At 43.9% G+C, this 14,052-nt stretch overlaps 1 protein-coding gene across 1 annotated transcript; it reads right to left on the bottom strand.

Annotated features, from left to right (window-relative positions):
* Positions 1-4,867: 4,867 nt before the first annotated feature.
* On the bottom strand, positions 4,868-12,783 carry PSMG1 (proteasome assembly chaperone 1). Its single transcript, XM_009089547.4, has 7 exons — positions 12,470-12,783; positions 12,151-12,233; positions 10,821-10,972; positions 10,408-10,470; positions 8,272-8,470; positions 7,267-7,403; positions 4,868-6,152 (listed from the first exon to the last, which is right to left on the bottom strand). The coding sequence occupies exons 1-7, from the start codon at positions 12,766-12,768 to the stop codon at positions 6,078-6,080; spliced, it is 1,008 nt and encodes a 335-aa protein (XP_009087795.2). The 5' UTR covers positions 12,769-12,783; the 3' UTR covers positions 4,868-6,077.
* Between the last annotated feature and the right edge of the window lie 1,269 nt (positions 12,784-14,052).

Below are 14,052 nucleotides of genomic sequence, written 5' to 3'. Positions count from 1 at the left end.
GTGGCACTGGGATGGGCTTTGAGGTCCCTTCCAGCCCAAACTATTCTGTGATTCTGTGAAGTACAAGATTTACTGCTTTAATTTGAATAACTTCCAGAAACAGCTGAGCCTGAATCAGAATAGATTCAAAACCCATCTCAAAACTGAGCTGATACCAAATTTGACCTCCAGCACTGACAGGAGGAAATATTTTTGCCCAGATTTTTCTCAGACAATTATTAAACTGAAAAAATTAGTGAAAAAATTAAAATTTACATGAGCCTTGGAAAGCCTCATGGCCTCAAATGGGCACCACAGGGCAAACCAAGCTGCAGCTTTGAGTGCCTGACCTCAGTCAGCTCTGTACTGGGATGCTCAGGAAAGCAAATAAAAGGATTATTGTCCAGTAGGACACAAAACAGAACATCCACAGAATGATTTAGGTTGGAAAAGACCTCCAAGACCATGGAGGCCAAGCTGTGCCCCATCCCCACCTTGTCCCCAGCCCAGAGCACCGAGTGCCACATCCAGGTTATCCTTGGACACCTCCAGGGACTCCAAACCTCTCTGGGCAGCCCCTGACAATATTTAACAACCTCTTCTGTGATGAAATTCTTGCAGGAATTGCTAGAACCAACAAAATCTTCACTGAACTTTATGCTCAGACAAACCTGCACCTCCAGAATTCCTTTCCTTGCCAGGCAGGGTGTCAGCTGGGGAGTGTGGGGATTCTTATTTGGGTTTAAATCCAAAGATCTCTACCACAAGCCTTGCAGGAGGTGTAGAGATCTTTAGGAGATGGTTCCTGTCCATAAAGATAAGAAATGTGCCTCCCACAATACCTGGGAATAAGGTTATTTATAAAAACCCTACTAGATTTTCATAGTTGTTAAAAGTAAATCTTCCTCTATACACAAACTCTGATAGGGAAGGGGAAGAACACAAAGAAGGAGAAATTCAAAGGGCTGGCACTGAATCCTCTGTAGCAGAGCATTTCCTTACACATGGCATTACCAGGTGATCCCAAATTATTTGCTGCCACCTGGAAAAACCCCACAGCACCCTGATGGAGCTCCACTGGGCTGCCTTAATTCCAGATTCAGGTGGAACAGTTCTGCACCAGCACCTTCTAAGGAAGGAAGAAAAGACTGGCTTGTTTCTGACAGCACCCACAGGGGTTCTTGCGAGTGTCCTCCAGGGTTTAAGGATGTGTTCCAGACTGCAAGGCAAGATGTGTTCTGTCACCACCTGTGTGGCAGTTGGCTTTTGTCAAGTGGGCAGTTTTCCTTATCTCTTCCACACCCACTCCTCCCTCTGGGGACACACCTGCTGATAAGAGGCCATTGAATGTCCCTGCATGGCTGATAAGAACTGCAGCATCCACTGGGAGATGTGAGCCCAGAGGGAGGAGCCAAGCATTCCTGCCTGGATAGAATCTGGAGATTCTGGAACACCAGCACAGCTTCTCCACTAGATTCCCAGAGGAACAGCAGCTGCCTCTCCCACTGGATCTGAGAGGGAGAATACACCTTTCTGCAGGATCCCTGCTCCAGCAGAGCCAGCCCTGACACTGCAGGAGGGCTGAGCCACAATTCCACAGGGACTGTGCCAGCACCCTGACCCACAGGTGTCAGGTGTGCTCTGACTCTGGTGGTGTTGGTTTGATTTACTGCATTGTTTATTTTCTTTTTAATTTCTTTCTTATTAAAGAACTTTTATTTTTTGTTGTCTGAGAGCCTCTTAATTTAAAATTTATAGCAATTTGGAGGGGGGTGGGGGGTTCATTTTCTCCATTTCAGGGAGGCTCCTGCCTTCCTTAGCAGGCACATGTCTGTTCAAACCAGGACAGGGAGGAAATAGTCAGGCAGAGCATTCTGTACTTCCCACTGTGCTTATCCTGCACAAAAATATCTTTATAATCCCTGTTTGGAAGTGAGTTCAGTGGGGCAGCACAAAGGGAACAGCAAACCCACCTCCCAACCTGCTTTGGCTCCACCACAACCCTTTCAAACTCTAATTTTACAGGATGATGGATGCTGAGGTTTTCTCTGCTGTGCTCTCACCTTTCCGTAGTGGCTGTTCTCATCCAACCTTTCCTCCCACAGGTTTGCTTTGGGTTTTTTTTTTTTTTCTTTAAATTGAGGCTGTACATTTTCTGTTCATCTGTTCAGTAATCAAACTGCTGCCTTCAGTGACTGTGACTCTATTAATTATTATTATTTTTCATCTCCCCTTTTGTTAATTCCCCATGAAGCAGCTTTAAAGTTTCTGGAACTGACAGAAAAAAAAGGCTGCTTTTATTTGAATGAAAAGGGATCCAAGTCAAACCTAAAAGAAGAATTAAAATATCAATGCTGAACATGAAATATGGTTTTCAGTGAATGAAAGCATGCTGGAATTCTCTGACTCAAACACAGGGGAAGAACCTGTGTTCTCCTCAATAAATGCTTTATGGAAATTGTCCTTTGAAGGTGAATCACTATTCTCATGAAACATTTCCTACTTCAAAGCAACAGCCCAAATTTCCCATCCAAAGAACATTTAAACATTGTTATACAACTGTTTGAAAGGAAAAAACTTGACTTTAACCTTTTTCCACACACACAATTTGAATTCTGTGGCCCTGCCTCATCTCAGGATGCCTTGATAGCAAAGTGAAACGAGTGCTTTGCATTTTTATCCATGTGAGTGAAAGGTTTCCTGCAGTATTTACTGCATGGAATTCTCAGGTACCTCTGCTCATCAGCCATTCTGGGAGAGCTCTCAACAGGATCTCAGTGTTTTCTCTGAAGTAAAAAGCCTGACCTCAGTCAGAGCTGTGATCTCACTTGGCTCAAGGAGGTGCCTGTAGGTGCTGGTTGCTGCTATGTGCAGCAGCTGTCAAAACTTTCAGTCCAAAATATTTAAAGGGGAAAAAAAAGTGCAGATCTGATGGCAGCAAAAAAAAAGTAAAATAATGAATATGACTTTCATTTTATTTTTAGCTCATTTAGATGTGTCAATGTTTTAGACAGAAACCAAAATATTAAACAAATCAGAAAGAACAACGTAGAACAAAATACTTGCCTTTTTCATTTCTTTTGGCACAAAAATTGTAGAATTACGTGTCAGAAGTGATGTCCTTCCTCTGCAGCTTTGGCAACAAAGCACTTTGCAGAGTAGAACCAATGTGAGCATGGAATCCAGAAAAAATTAAATTGTTTCCTGGAGCTGTGCAGTGAGATGAGGAATGGGAATGATGTGAACCCTGTCTGCATCCACAGCAGGGTGGGCAGCAGGAGAGGGATTGGGATTGTTGTCCCTGTGCCCCTCAGGTGATTTCCCACCTGCAGAGCTGACCCAGCCCTGGCCCAGCCCTGGAGGAGCTGGAGCTGCTGCAGAGAGCCCAGAGGAGGCTCCAGGATGGGCAGAGGGCTGGAGCAGCTCTGCTGGGAGGAAAGGCTGGCACAGCTGGCATTGCTCACCTGCACAGGAGAAGCTTTGGGCTGAGCTCAGGGTGGCCTTGCAGGGCCTGGAGGAGCCCCAGGAAAGCTGGAGAGAGACAATTCCCAGGGGATGCAGGGACAGCAGCCAGGGAATGGCTCCCAGTGCCAGAGGGCAGGGCTGGGTGGGATCTTGGGATGAAATTTTTGACTGTGAGGATAAGGAGACCCTGGCACAGGGTGCCCAGAGCAGCTGGGGCTGTCCCTGGGTCCTTGGCAGTGCCCAAGGCCAGGCTGGACACTGGGGCCCAGAGCAGCCTGGGACAGTGGGAGGTGTCCCATGGCAGGGATGGGATGAATGATTTTTAAGGTTCCTCCCAGCCCAAACCTGGCTTGGACTTTACCTCTGTACAGCCCTGCTCTCACACCTGTGGCCTGCACTGCACAGACTCCAACAGCTTCCAAGGCAAAAGCAAAGGAGCCTCCATAAAATGCACCTTGAATCCAGGACTTTTAGGTCAGGCACATCACCAAGGAGTCAGAGCCTTCAGGAATGGGAAAACACCTCTGTCCACCAGATAAATTCTGCAGTGTGACAAAGCAGAGTGGACTTGAGAAGAGCCCTTGGTTTGGAAGGCATTCAGCAAAAGACACATCAGTCTTATCTAAAAAAAGGTAATAAATGACTTAAATGTCTTTAAAAAGTGGGGGAAAATACCCCTCTTCCAGTCTCACAGTTTACTCTGGTTTCACAAACTGCATTTAGAAAATACCTCAGGAAACCAAATCTTACACAATCTCATTTCAAACTTCTCCCCCCAAAGCTCTGAAGCCATCTGCCACATTTGACAAGTCTGAAGTTTGTGAACTCCTACAAGGATTACACCCAGCAGCTGTTGGGAAACAAGAAAGCCTCACTGCAGGCTCCTGGTAGATACTGGAGAGCACAGTAGGGAAAATGAAAAAAGGCAGCAACATTCAAATGTGGAAAAAAATCTTCAGTCAACACTCACATCTGATGAGAGACACAGTTTATCATTAGTTCTGAGGCTTTCAGAATATTTAAGGGCTGAATATAAGCTGCTTCCTCCATCAAATTATGGGAAAAGGCAAATTTTAAATTAAGATCTCTTATTTCACTGCCCTACAGTAGTTCCCCACTACATCCTACCCAAACATTTCCTGCTATGGAGAGCTTTCAAGCAAGAATAGTGAACCCTTGAGGAATTCTGCCAGAACATCAGGTTTCAGTCTGTTTTCATCTCCCAAGCTGCCATGGTTTTGTTTGCCACTTTTATTCAAGGTGTTTAGGAGCATTCTCACACCCCAGCATAAAGCCAGGCAGTAAAAACTGAATTAAATATATTAACAGTTTTGAAACACTGCAAACTGCCTGGGTGACCACACCAATACCAGAAATACATTCACAATTCCTCTGAGGGTCTGCAAAATTTACTATTAAAGAGATTTCTTGTTATCTGCTTTATTTATTATGAACCAAACATGTAAAAATAAGAAAATGGTGCAGCCAACTTGCAAAACAGCAGAATTCTCAGTTCAGATCACACATAAAACCAATTTTTGAATTAAAAGGATGGACAGAAATAGGGGAAAAAACCCCAACAAAGCTTCATCATTTGTTCCACAATCCAGTTTCAAAATCCAGCACCACTTTAGGCAAGATGTGCTCATCTGTAATGACCTGAACTGAAATTTAAATCAGTGACAGTTCTGTGAAGGAAAACACTGCTCAGAAATATCCACTGAGCATCCAGTGTAAATCAAAGCTGCACCCAGCAGAGAACAGCATTACCTGGGAGCAAATTAATACTTTAACACCATTTTCTTAAACAAAATGTTAAATTAAACAGAGTACAGCTCAGAACTGCACCTCAATCCTAGCTAATACTTGAAATAAACTGCTGAAATTGTTACCAGCTTCCAGAGAATTTTCTGAGACACTTTAAAACCTTTTGCTTCCCTCTAAAAATCACATGCTCTGCCTAAGAGATCTTTTATTATTCCCACCATTGCCCAAATGTTGGTGTTTTAAAGTGGATTACATCAGCTTGCCCTGGCAAATCCAGCTGAAGCAGTCTGTGATCCTGCCAGCCCCTTTGACCAGGAGAGGTTATTTTTCACTAGAAAGTTTTAAAGGCATTTACCACACTTTAATTATTGCATTTTGTATCAATATATACATTAAAAAGGGCATGTGGAGCCATAAATAAACATAAGCAAAATTCTCTGTGGATGGAAAAGGACAAAGAGTGCATTCTCTTGATCACAGCTATGAAGAGCATCAAATATTAAAAAATCTTCAGATCTCAAAATAAAGTAAAAAAGCGAGAGGTCTTGTTAGATACAGACAGAATCCCTTATCTGTATTTTCCCCTTTGAAATATAAAAGGAATTCTTTCAGGTAAGACAATCCCTGCAGCAGGAGAAAAAGGAGCTGCTTTTCATATCCAAGATCTTTCCTAAAATCACTCCAGAAGAAAGTCTTCCAAGCCATGCAGAAGGGTGTTCAGTGATGAAGTCAAAAGCAACAAAAATGAGTGGCAAAGTAAAAATCTACTGGAATTTATTCTACTTTTAAAGGAAAAAAAAAAAAAATCCCAGGAGTCCTCTAGAGAAGAAACTGGAGTTTACAAAAGTGCAGCAGAACTGTCCTTGTCAGATGTAGATATTATTGTGAGTTTCACTGGTTGTCAAGAACTTCTTCAAAATCTTTGTGCTCTCAGAGGCATCCTGGGGAAAGGAAGAGAGGATCAGCATCACCCACAGTGCTGGGAACAAAGCAAGAGCCCCACTGGCCTCTGGCCCCATTTTCATTACTCTAAACATCACTTTTAATTAAGATATTAACTAACTTTTATTAGGTATTATAAGGAAATAATTATCTATTATTTAATTAGATTAATTAAAGATTAACATCACTTTTATTAAGATATTAACTGAGCAAAACTCAGGTCTTCTGAATGAAGTTATCCACAGGAATCTGCAGTGCAGCAAGACAATGGGATTTATTATTTTGCATTCCTCCTTGCCTGGACATGAGGGGAAGAGTTTCTGTCATTGTTCTCCTTCAGAGTTGAAATATTTATGTCTTACTCAGACTTATTCAGCAGAAAAGAATAAGCTGCACTGAAAACTGATTTTAGAACTGAAATAAACACCTCAGTACACACAGACCTCTTCGGGCATTTAAGTCTGGGTTCAAAGTGCTCCCAACCAACTAAAAAATGGAATTAAAAACATTTCAGAAAGAGTAAAACATTCATTTTAGGAGCTGCAATGAGAATTTATGGAAGCAATGGGATTTACTGGGAGGGTGGGGGCACACAGAAATTGTGGCTGTCCCATCCCTGGAAGTTTTCAAGGCCAGGCTGGATTTTACAGCTGCTGGATTAGTGTAAAAATTTCTTCAGAAATTTGGCCTTTTAGCTCCAAAAAGAAGTTAGAGGTCAAAATGGGTTATTTTAAGAAACTTTCCTGTATGCCAGAAGAGAGGCAGATACAGAGCTAGAACAGAGCCATCTGGTATATGAATATAAAATGTAAAAATAATAAAAAAACCACACAACAAAAAGCTTAAAAGTTTTAAATGAGGCAACTCCAAAGGAAACTGCAGCTTGCACAAGCACAAGAAACCCCTCCCTGATATATTCATACCATTAGAAGAGCCTGAAAATTCAAAATGAAGTTTTGAAGGAAGCTGTAGATTCATTATTTCTAAGCCACACAGATGTTACCGCAGGTACAAAGCACTGACATTAAAATCTGCATTTTTCTGCCTTTTCAGATGCAATCCCCACAGGAAACCAGACAAAAGCTCCCATGAATTTTACTGATGGAATTTTACCTTGGCTAAACTCTTCAGGAGTTTAGAAGAGAGCAGAGGTTTGAAGGCTTCAATGGTCACAGTGTCCAGCTTGATGACATCAGTGTAACACTGGTACAGCACTGCAGGGATCCCCCACACTTGGCAGTAACTCAGAACTGACACAGGGCAAAAGGAAACCTCTGTTAAACTCAGCACAGAAGGAATCTCTCTCTTCTGTGCATAAAAATCAGAATTTTAAACCCATGGGACTTTAATTACTAGCTCAGGATGCTGACTGCTGGAGCAGCCACTCCTCATCCCCCAGCTACACAAGGAAAATTAGTTAAAATCAAAAATTAGTTAAATGCAGATGTTTTTTCCTGGCATATACCTTACTTGGAAGCTGTACATACAAATATTTTTTAAAATTTATTAAATGTTTAATTAAAACATAAAATACATAAAAATAATAGCAACATCTGCAAAAAACCCCACAAACCTCCAAAAACCAATAAAAAGGAATGTGAACAAGAGAAAATAATCCACTTTTAGCTCCTGCCAGATAAGCTTTTCCATTAGGGATTCTAGAATGAAAAACTCAAGGTTTTTATTAAATTACATAATAAAACTGAACCTCATTTTTCCATGAGGTTGATCAGTAGACCTGTGCAAGATTCCCTACCTGTTAGATACAGAAAGGACTTAATGAGCTTTTATTCTGGATGCTCAGTTGAAAATAATTCTTAAAAAACTTACTTAATTGCTAAGTAAAATTCCTAAAAAACCCCACTGTAGAATATGCTTTGTAAGGCTCTACTGAAGAATTTCCCAGTACTTCTGTCCCACACATAACTGGTAAAATGATTTGTGGCTGCTTTGGAAAATTGTCCCTATTTTCCAGGGCAATGTGCAAGATGTGAATCTGTCAGTAATTAATTTTTAAAAAGCTGAATTTTCAGCCAGTTCCCACAATTAAGCAAAAATACTAATTGCAGAGGGATGCTGCTCAGGGGAATTGTGTAAATAATGGAAATTGCCAAGTACCAGCAGCAGGAAGGTCCCTCACAATGTTGGGCTGCTCCAGCAGCGGGCAGCAGACCTGCTCCTGGAATTCTTTGGTCTTCAAGGCTTTCAGGAATGGAGATACAAGTGTCAGAGTGGATTCCTGAGTTTTATAATCAGCTACAGGACATGTGGAAAGGATGGTGACTTGCAAGCCTTTCTTCTGCATGGAGCCAAAAACCTGGAATTAAAAAATATACATCAGCAAAAGTTCTCACAATAAAAGCAGAGGAACATCAAGGAATCATTTCAATTTCAAAGCAAAGGGCACTTGAACTCAGGTTTGCAGGACCAAAACCAGTTTGAATCACAGCCTTCACGTAGAAATTTGTCAGGCGTTGCTCCTGGGATGGAGATAAAAACCCCAAAATAACAGCTGACATATTTACCAAGTCAAGTGCTCTTCTGGAGAGGTTTTAGGTTTTCAGCACTTTGTATTCAATAGAATAAGATTTACTGCTTTAATTAATGTTGATTGTAAGAAGAAAAAGGATTCCAAATAAAAACAAGCAGTTCACTGAGCTGAATAACATTTGAAATTAAAACTGTGCTCCCCAGATGTCCTCCAATATTGTAAGAGACTTTATTTTAAATACACAGATTTTATTTCATTTAGGTTGAATTGAGAAAGAAAATTTAGGCTTCTCTTTCTCATATTCAAAGAACAGAGTTTTGAAGTACAAAACCTTCTGACCATCACAAAATACCAACAGGAAAAAAGGAAATAGATAATTTGGAAACTGTGGCAGAAACTTGCCTTTTTCTGTCTGTGTACCAATCCCAGGAGAGAAGCTGCCTGTGCCCTCCCACCGTGACAGAAATCTGACAGAAATATTCAGAAGCCCACAAATTTTCCACTTGCTTTGTTGGGAACACAGGCTGGAATTCATGGCTGCATAACTCCAACCTGTGTGTTCTGGTGTGTCAGTGATCCTTAGAGATAAAACCCACCCAGATGTAAAGCTCTGACTTGGGGAGATAGGAGATGCTCAGTAAATCAGGATTTACACACAGAACAGGGCTGCCACTCACATGAAAAGCAGAAAGATTGGCAGCACGTTGTTTCTGCTGCACACTTAAAAATACTAATAACCAAAAAATCTAAAAATACTCAGGAACATTGACTGGGTACAACCACACTCCTGCTGTTCAGGAACACCCACGCTGGAAATGACACATATCCACAAACAACTAGGGAAGACAACAACCCCCAGCCATCCTACTTCTGCAATCCCACTTGAAATGAAGTGCAGCAATGTGTGGAATACAGCAAAACATCTGAGGTTTCAGGGTTTTTAAACTTCCAAATGAGCCATGATCCCCCAGCAAAGCTGTACTTATCTCTAAGCTCAGCTTTAGAATCCCTGCTGGTCCATCAGCTGAGCAGATTTAAAGGCAGGCAGTGAGAGAGCAGACAGACAGCAAGACAAAAAAAGCCACACTTCCTGCAGGCAAAGCAGTGACCCAAATCCATCAGGAAAATCAAGAGGAGGAACATTCACCCCTTGGCTTTATCTTATTAAAATCAAAATGATGATATTTGGAGGGACTTCCCTGGGCCAGCAGTGCTCCTGTACACCTGGATGATGCTGGGTGAGGCCCTGGGAATGTTAAATCTGGGAAGAAATGGGACAAATGCTGCTTAGGAGGCACCTTCCCCTCCAGTTCCCTCCTGGGAAAGGCACAGAACACACCCAGCAGCTGACATCATCCACCAGGAGCTCCACAACTGGTTTGTCTGGTGATCCTTTGGCAGCTGGACAAATTGCTGTTGGTTTTTTAAAGGAAAGATTCTCCCAGAGGTGAAATGCAGCTGAAAGAATCCATGGGAAACGAAAAGCAAGCAGGAAAAAGGTTTGGGAAGTGGTTAAGAGCCAACAAAACTGAAACTGTCCAGGAGTGACTGCACTCAGCTGAGAGCTTACAGCAGATACAGCTGGCAGCATCTAAAAAGGGATTTCACTGATCCTGCAGAGAGTAAATTTATCCATTTTTGAATATTTTATAAAAGAAAACCACGGGGGAAACTTATTTAACACTGTCATGGTTAAAGTATCAGAGAGGAAGATTCCCACCCTCAAGGTTTTATTACTCCATTTATTTTCTTGCCACTTTTACCTTCTCAAGCCACTGGAACTGTTGATCCTCAGCCACGTAGCAACTACACTGGCACAATAAAACCTAAAAAAAAGCAAAATCTTGTGTAAGCAAGTGGTTTAAAGGGCACAACAGCAGCTCAGCATCACCTGTAAGGGTGATGTGGGTGCAAGCAATAATTTGTTCAGTTATTTTGGGTTTCTTTAACTCTGTATCAATGAGGATTTTTTGCTCACAAATGTAGTGAAGCCACGAGGCTGCGACATCACTGTGCTGAGCTCCAGACAGAACTTCACACAGTTTTACTGAGAATTAACCCTTCAGATCATTTATGAGATTAAGCCATGATCCTGCAGTGCCTTGTCTGGGGGTGGATGAAAGCTCTCTTTTTCAGAAAGCCAAACCACAGAGGAATTAATGCTCAAGTCACTTACTGTGGGGTCTGCTATCAATCTGTAGAACAAACAGAAAGAGTCTGTGGGCAGGACATTTGTGGTGCTGGATGTTCTGCACCACTCATTCCACAGCTTCACAACTCCAATCACTTCCCAGCACACAGAATCCAGGATAAACGATGACAGGAAAGCTGCAAAACCCATTAAAATACTGTTAATTTATAAAGAATAAAACCTCTGTTTTACAAATAAATAGCTGGACTAAATTAGATTATTCCTTTGCAATTTGAAGGACGAATAACTTATTTTTATCAACTTAGATTTACTGACCAAATCTAAGAAACATCAGCAATGTGATTAGCCCTGCTGTACTCAAATTTAAAAAGATGAAGAGATATTCAACATATACAGATCCCTAACACAAAAATCACTTATTCTTAGGAATTATAGCATTACAATCAACTTCAACTTCTTTAGTATTAATTAAGGATGTGAGATATTAAGTCTCTTGATACTTTCTGACATAGCAGATGAAAAACAAAAATCACTGAAGCAGCAAGGCAGAGCCATTACACTGATTCTAGAAAAAACAGAGGCAAGAGTGTAGCAAAAATGTTCATAAATCAGATTCCTGTCAAAAGCTACAGAAGACAGATCCAAAATACCTATTACTATTTTTCTAAGAAAAAACTGAACAAAACTCAAATAAATTAACAAAGTTAATTTTGGTCAAATCTAAATGCCACCTAAGTGTCACTTACATGCAAGCAAGACTTCTGGGTACTATTAGATCAAAACTTTTGCCAATTAATAAAACAATCCCAGAGAGTTTACCAAATAAAAGCCAGGTAAAGGAAAAGGGAGATTGTCCTAACTAAAATCCCAAACTAAAACATACTTCACTTTTCCTGTTCAACTGAAAATACATCCATTTTCAAGAGGAGCAAACAGCTGTAACAATAACTGTGCTTTACATGCACAGAGGAACTTCTGCTTTCTCTGGGACAACTCGGCTGCCTCCAGGTTTAACCTCTGCTGCTAAATGAGGAGCTGCACATTCAGTAAATAGAGGGGCTTAAAGAAGGCTGAAGGGGGACTTCTCAAAAGGTAATGGGATGACAGGACAAGGGGGAATGAACTCAACTCAAGGAGGGCAGGATTGGATGGCATTTTGGGAAGGAATTGCTGCCTGTGAGGGTGGGGGTGCCCAGAGCATCTGTGGCTGCCCGTGGATCCCTCGAACTGCTCAAGGCCAGGCTGGACATTGGGGCTTGGAGCAGGGAATGTCCTGGCACATTTACACCTCCCTGTTACCTTCTGCCTCCCCACATTTATGCCCCGAACCATGCAGCTCTGGCTCTGCACGCACCCGCAGCGTTCCTCCCGATGGCCACGATGAACCTGGAGCACACCAGGGGCTCCGCGGCACAGCTCCACAGGACTTCGATCTCCCTGGGAAAAGAAACACAGAACAACCCGGGATGGGAGGGACCCACAAGGGCCATCCAAACCCAGCTCCTGGCCCTGCATAGATCCCTCAACAATCCCACCCTGGGCATCCCTGGCAGGGCTGGCCAAAGGAGCTCTGGCAGCCTCGGGGCCGTGCCCATTCCCTGGGCAGTGCCAGCACCCTCTGGGGTAACAACCTTGCCCTGATCTCCAGCCTGAGCTTCCCGCGCTGCCGGTACCTTTTCTTCTCGATCTCCCTGCGGATCTCCCGGTCCTCGGGCGTCTCCTCCCGCGCCTCCTCCTCCTCGTCCAGGCCGGCCCGGGACGGGGCCACCACCACCTCCCCGAAGAAGGTCGCCATGGTCGCCGCCCGCGCCTGCGCGGCCCCGCCCTCAGCGCCGGAGCAGGCGCGGGAGGCCCCGGCGGCTCTGAGGGGGAGAGGCGGCGGCAGCGCCCGGCGCCCCTCGGGACCGCGCGGCCTCACACCCTGGGCCGCGTCCGGGCAGCTCTGGAACGCTCGCAGAGATGGTGACTCCATCGCAGCCCTGGGCAGTTTCTTCCAAGGATTACCCATCCTTTCAGTGAAGAAAATCATCAAGATATCCCATTTAAACCTCCCCAGGCTTGACCCAACAGTTTAACGCTGTCAGAAGTTAAATAATCTGACAATTAGAGACAAACTTGCAGGCACTGGGTGTTTTGAGTGGATTTGCAGACAGTGCCACATTCCCACGTATGTTGGTGTTACCTTGTCCGTGTGTCATCCTGTCCACCCTGGGTTTCTGCCCAGTGGTTTTCCGTGGCTCCCAGGTGGAGTTTCAGTGCTGGAAATGGACTTGGTGATGGTCAGACAGGAGAATCCCCACTGCGCACCCCGAGGTGGGAACAGGACTGGCTGGGGGTGCAGAAGAGTTGGCAAATAGTGAGAACAAGAATAAAGAAACTCCACAGCATGTTTAGCATGTTTATTTTATGCCTGACCTCGATGCCGTTTTATCCTGTCCCTGTTCCCTGGGACCCCCCCGGCTGTCCCCTCCTGGCAGGGACTTGTGCAGAGCCACAAGGGCCCCCTGAGCCTCCTTTGCTCCAGGCTCAGCCCCTTCCCAGCTCCCTCAGCCCCTGCTGGGGCTCCAGCCCCTTCCCAGCTCCCTTCCCTGCCCTGGACACGCTCCAGCCCCTCCAGGGCTCTCCTGCAGGAGCAGAACTGGACCCAGCCCTGAGGGACCCCAGCCCTGAGGGACCCCAGCACAGAGGGACAATCCCTGCCCTGCTCCTGCTGGACACACAATTCCTCATCCAGCCCAGCTGCCAGGGGCCTCCTGCCCACCTGGGCACCCCTGGGCTCGTGTCCAGCCCCTGTCAGCAGCACCCCCAGGGCCTTTTCCAGCTCTCCAGCCCCACGGGGTTGTTGTCCCTTGACCTGGCTGAACCAAATAAGAGCACAGTGACATTCCAGGTGTATGTACAGCTTTACTTTGGTCCACTAACACATGTACATCAAAGCCTGTAACATGAAAGAATTTGATTCCTTTATGATTCTGTCCTGCACGTTAATGTTTCCCTCTGTTCAAGCTGCCTGATCAACAACACAGACTCAGGTCCTGCTCTAAAACAAACCAAAACACCCCCCAAAAGTCACATTAAATAAAGATCCTACTTTTAAAAGTCTACTACTTCACTTCCCTGAGTACAGCTAGACAAAACCAAAAATGCTCGCTTAGAGGAAGGTGAAAGGACTGTCAGTTCCATAAGAGTCAGCATGCTCCTTTAATAAATTAAAAAGAAATAAACTCTTAAATGGTGAAAGACTCAAAATACCTTT

This window comes from Serinus canaria, chromosome 1 (assembly GCF_022539315.1).
Source record: "Serinus canaria isolate serCan28SL12 chromosome 1, serCan2020, whole genome shotgun sequence".
NCBI lineage: Eukaryota > Metazoa > Chordata > Aves > Passeriformes > Fringillidae > Serinus > Serinus canaria.
The sequence above is the reverse complement of the archived record's forward strand: the minus strand, read 5'-3'. Positions and strand labels throughout refer to the sequence as shown.

Coding starts and splice junctions, on each gene's coding strand:
- PSMG1 (XM_009089547.4), bottom strand. CDS start 12,768: ATGGAGTCACCATCTCTGCGAGCGTTCCAGAGCTGCCCGGACGCGGCC. Junction 10,973..12,150: donor CATCGGGAGGAACGCTGCGG/GTGCGTGCAGAG, acceptor TGGGTTTTGCAG/CTTTCCTGTCATCGTTTATC. Junction 6,153..7,266: donor TCCTGAAGAGTTTAGCCAAG/GTAAAATTCCAT, acceptor TCCTTTCCCCAG/GATGCCTCTGAGAGCACAAA.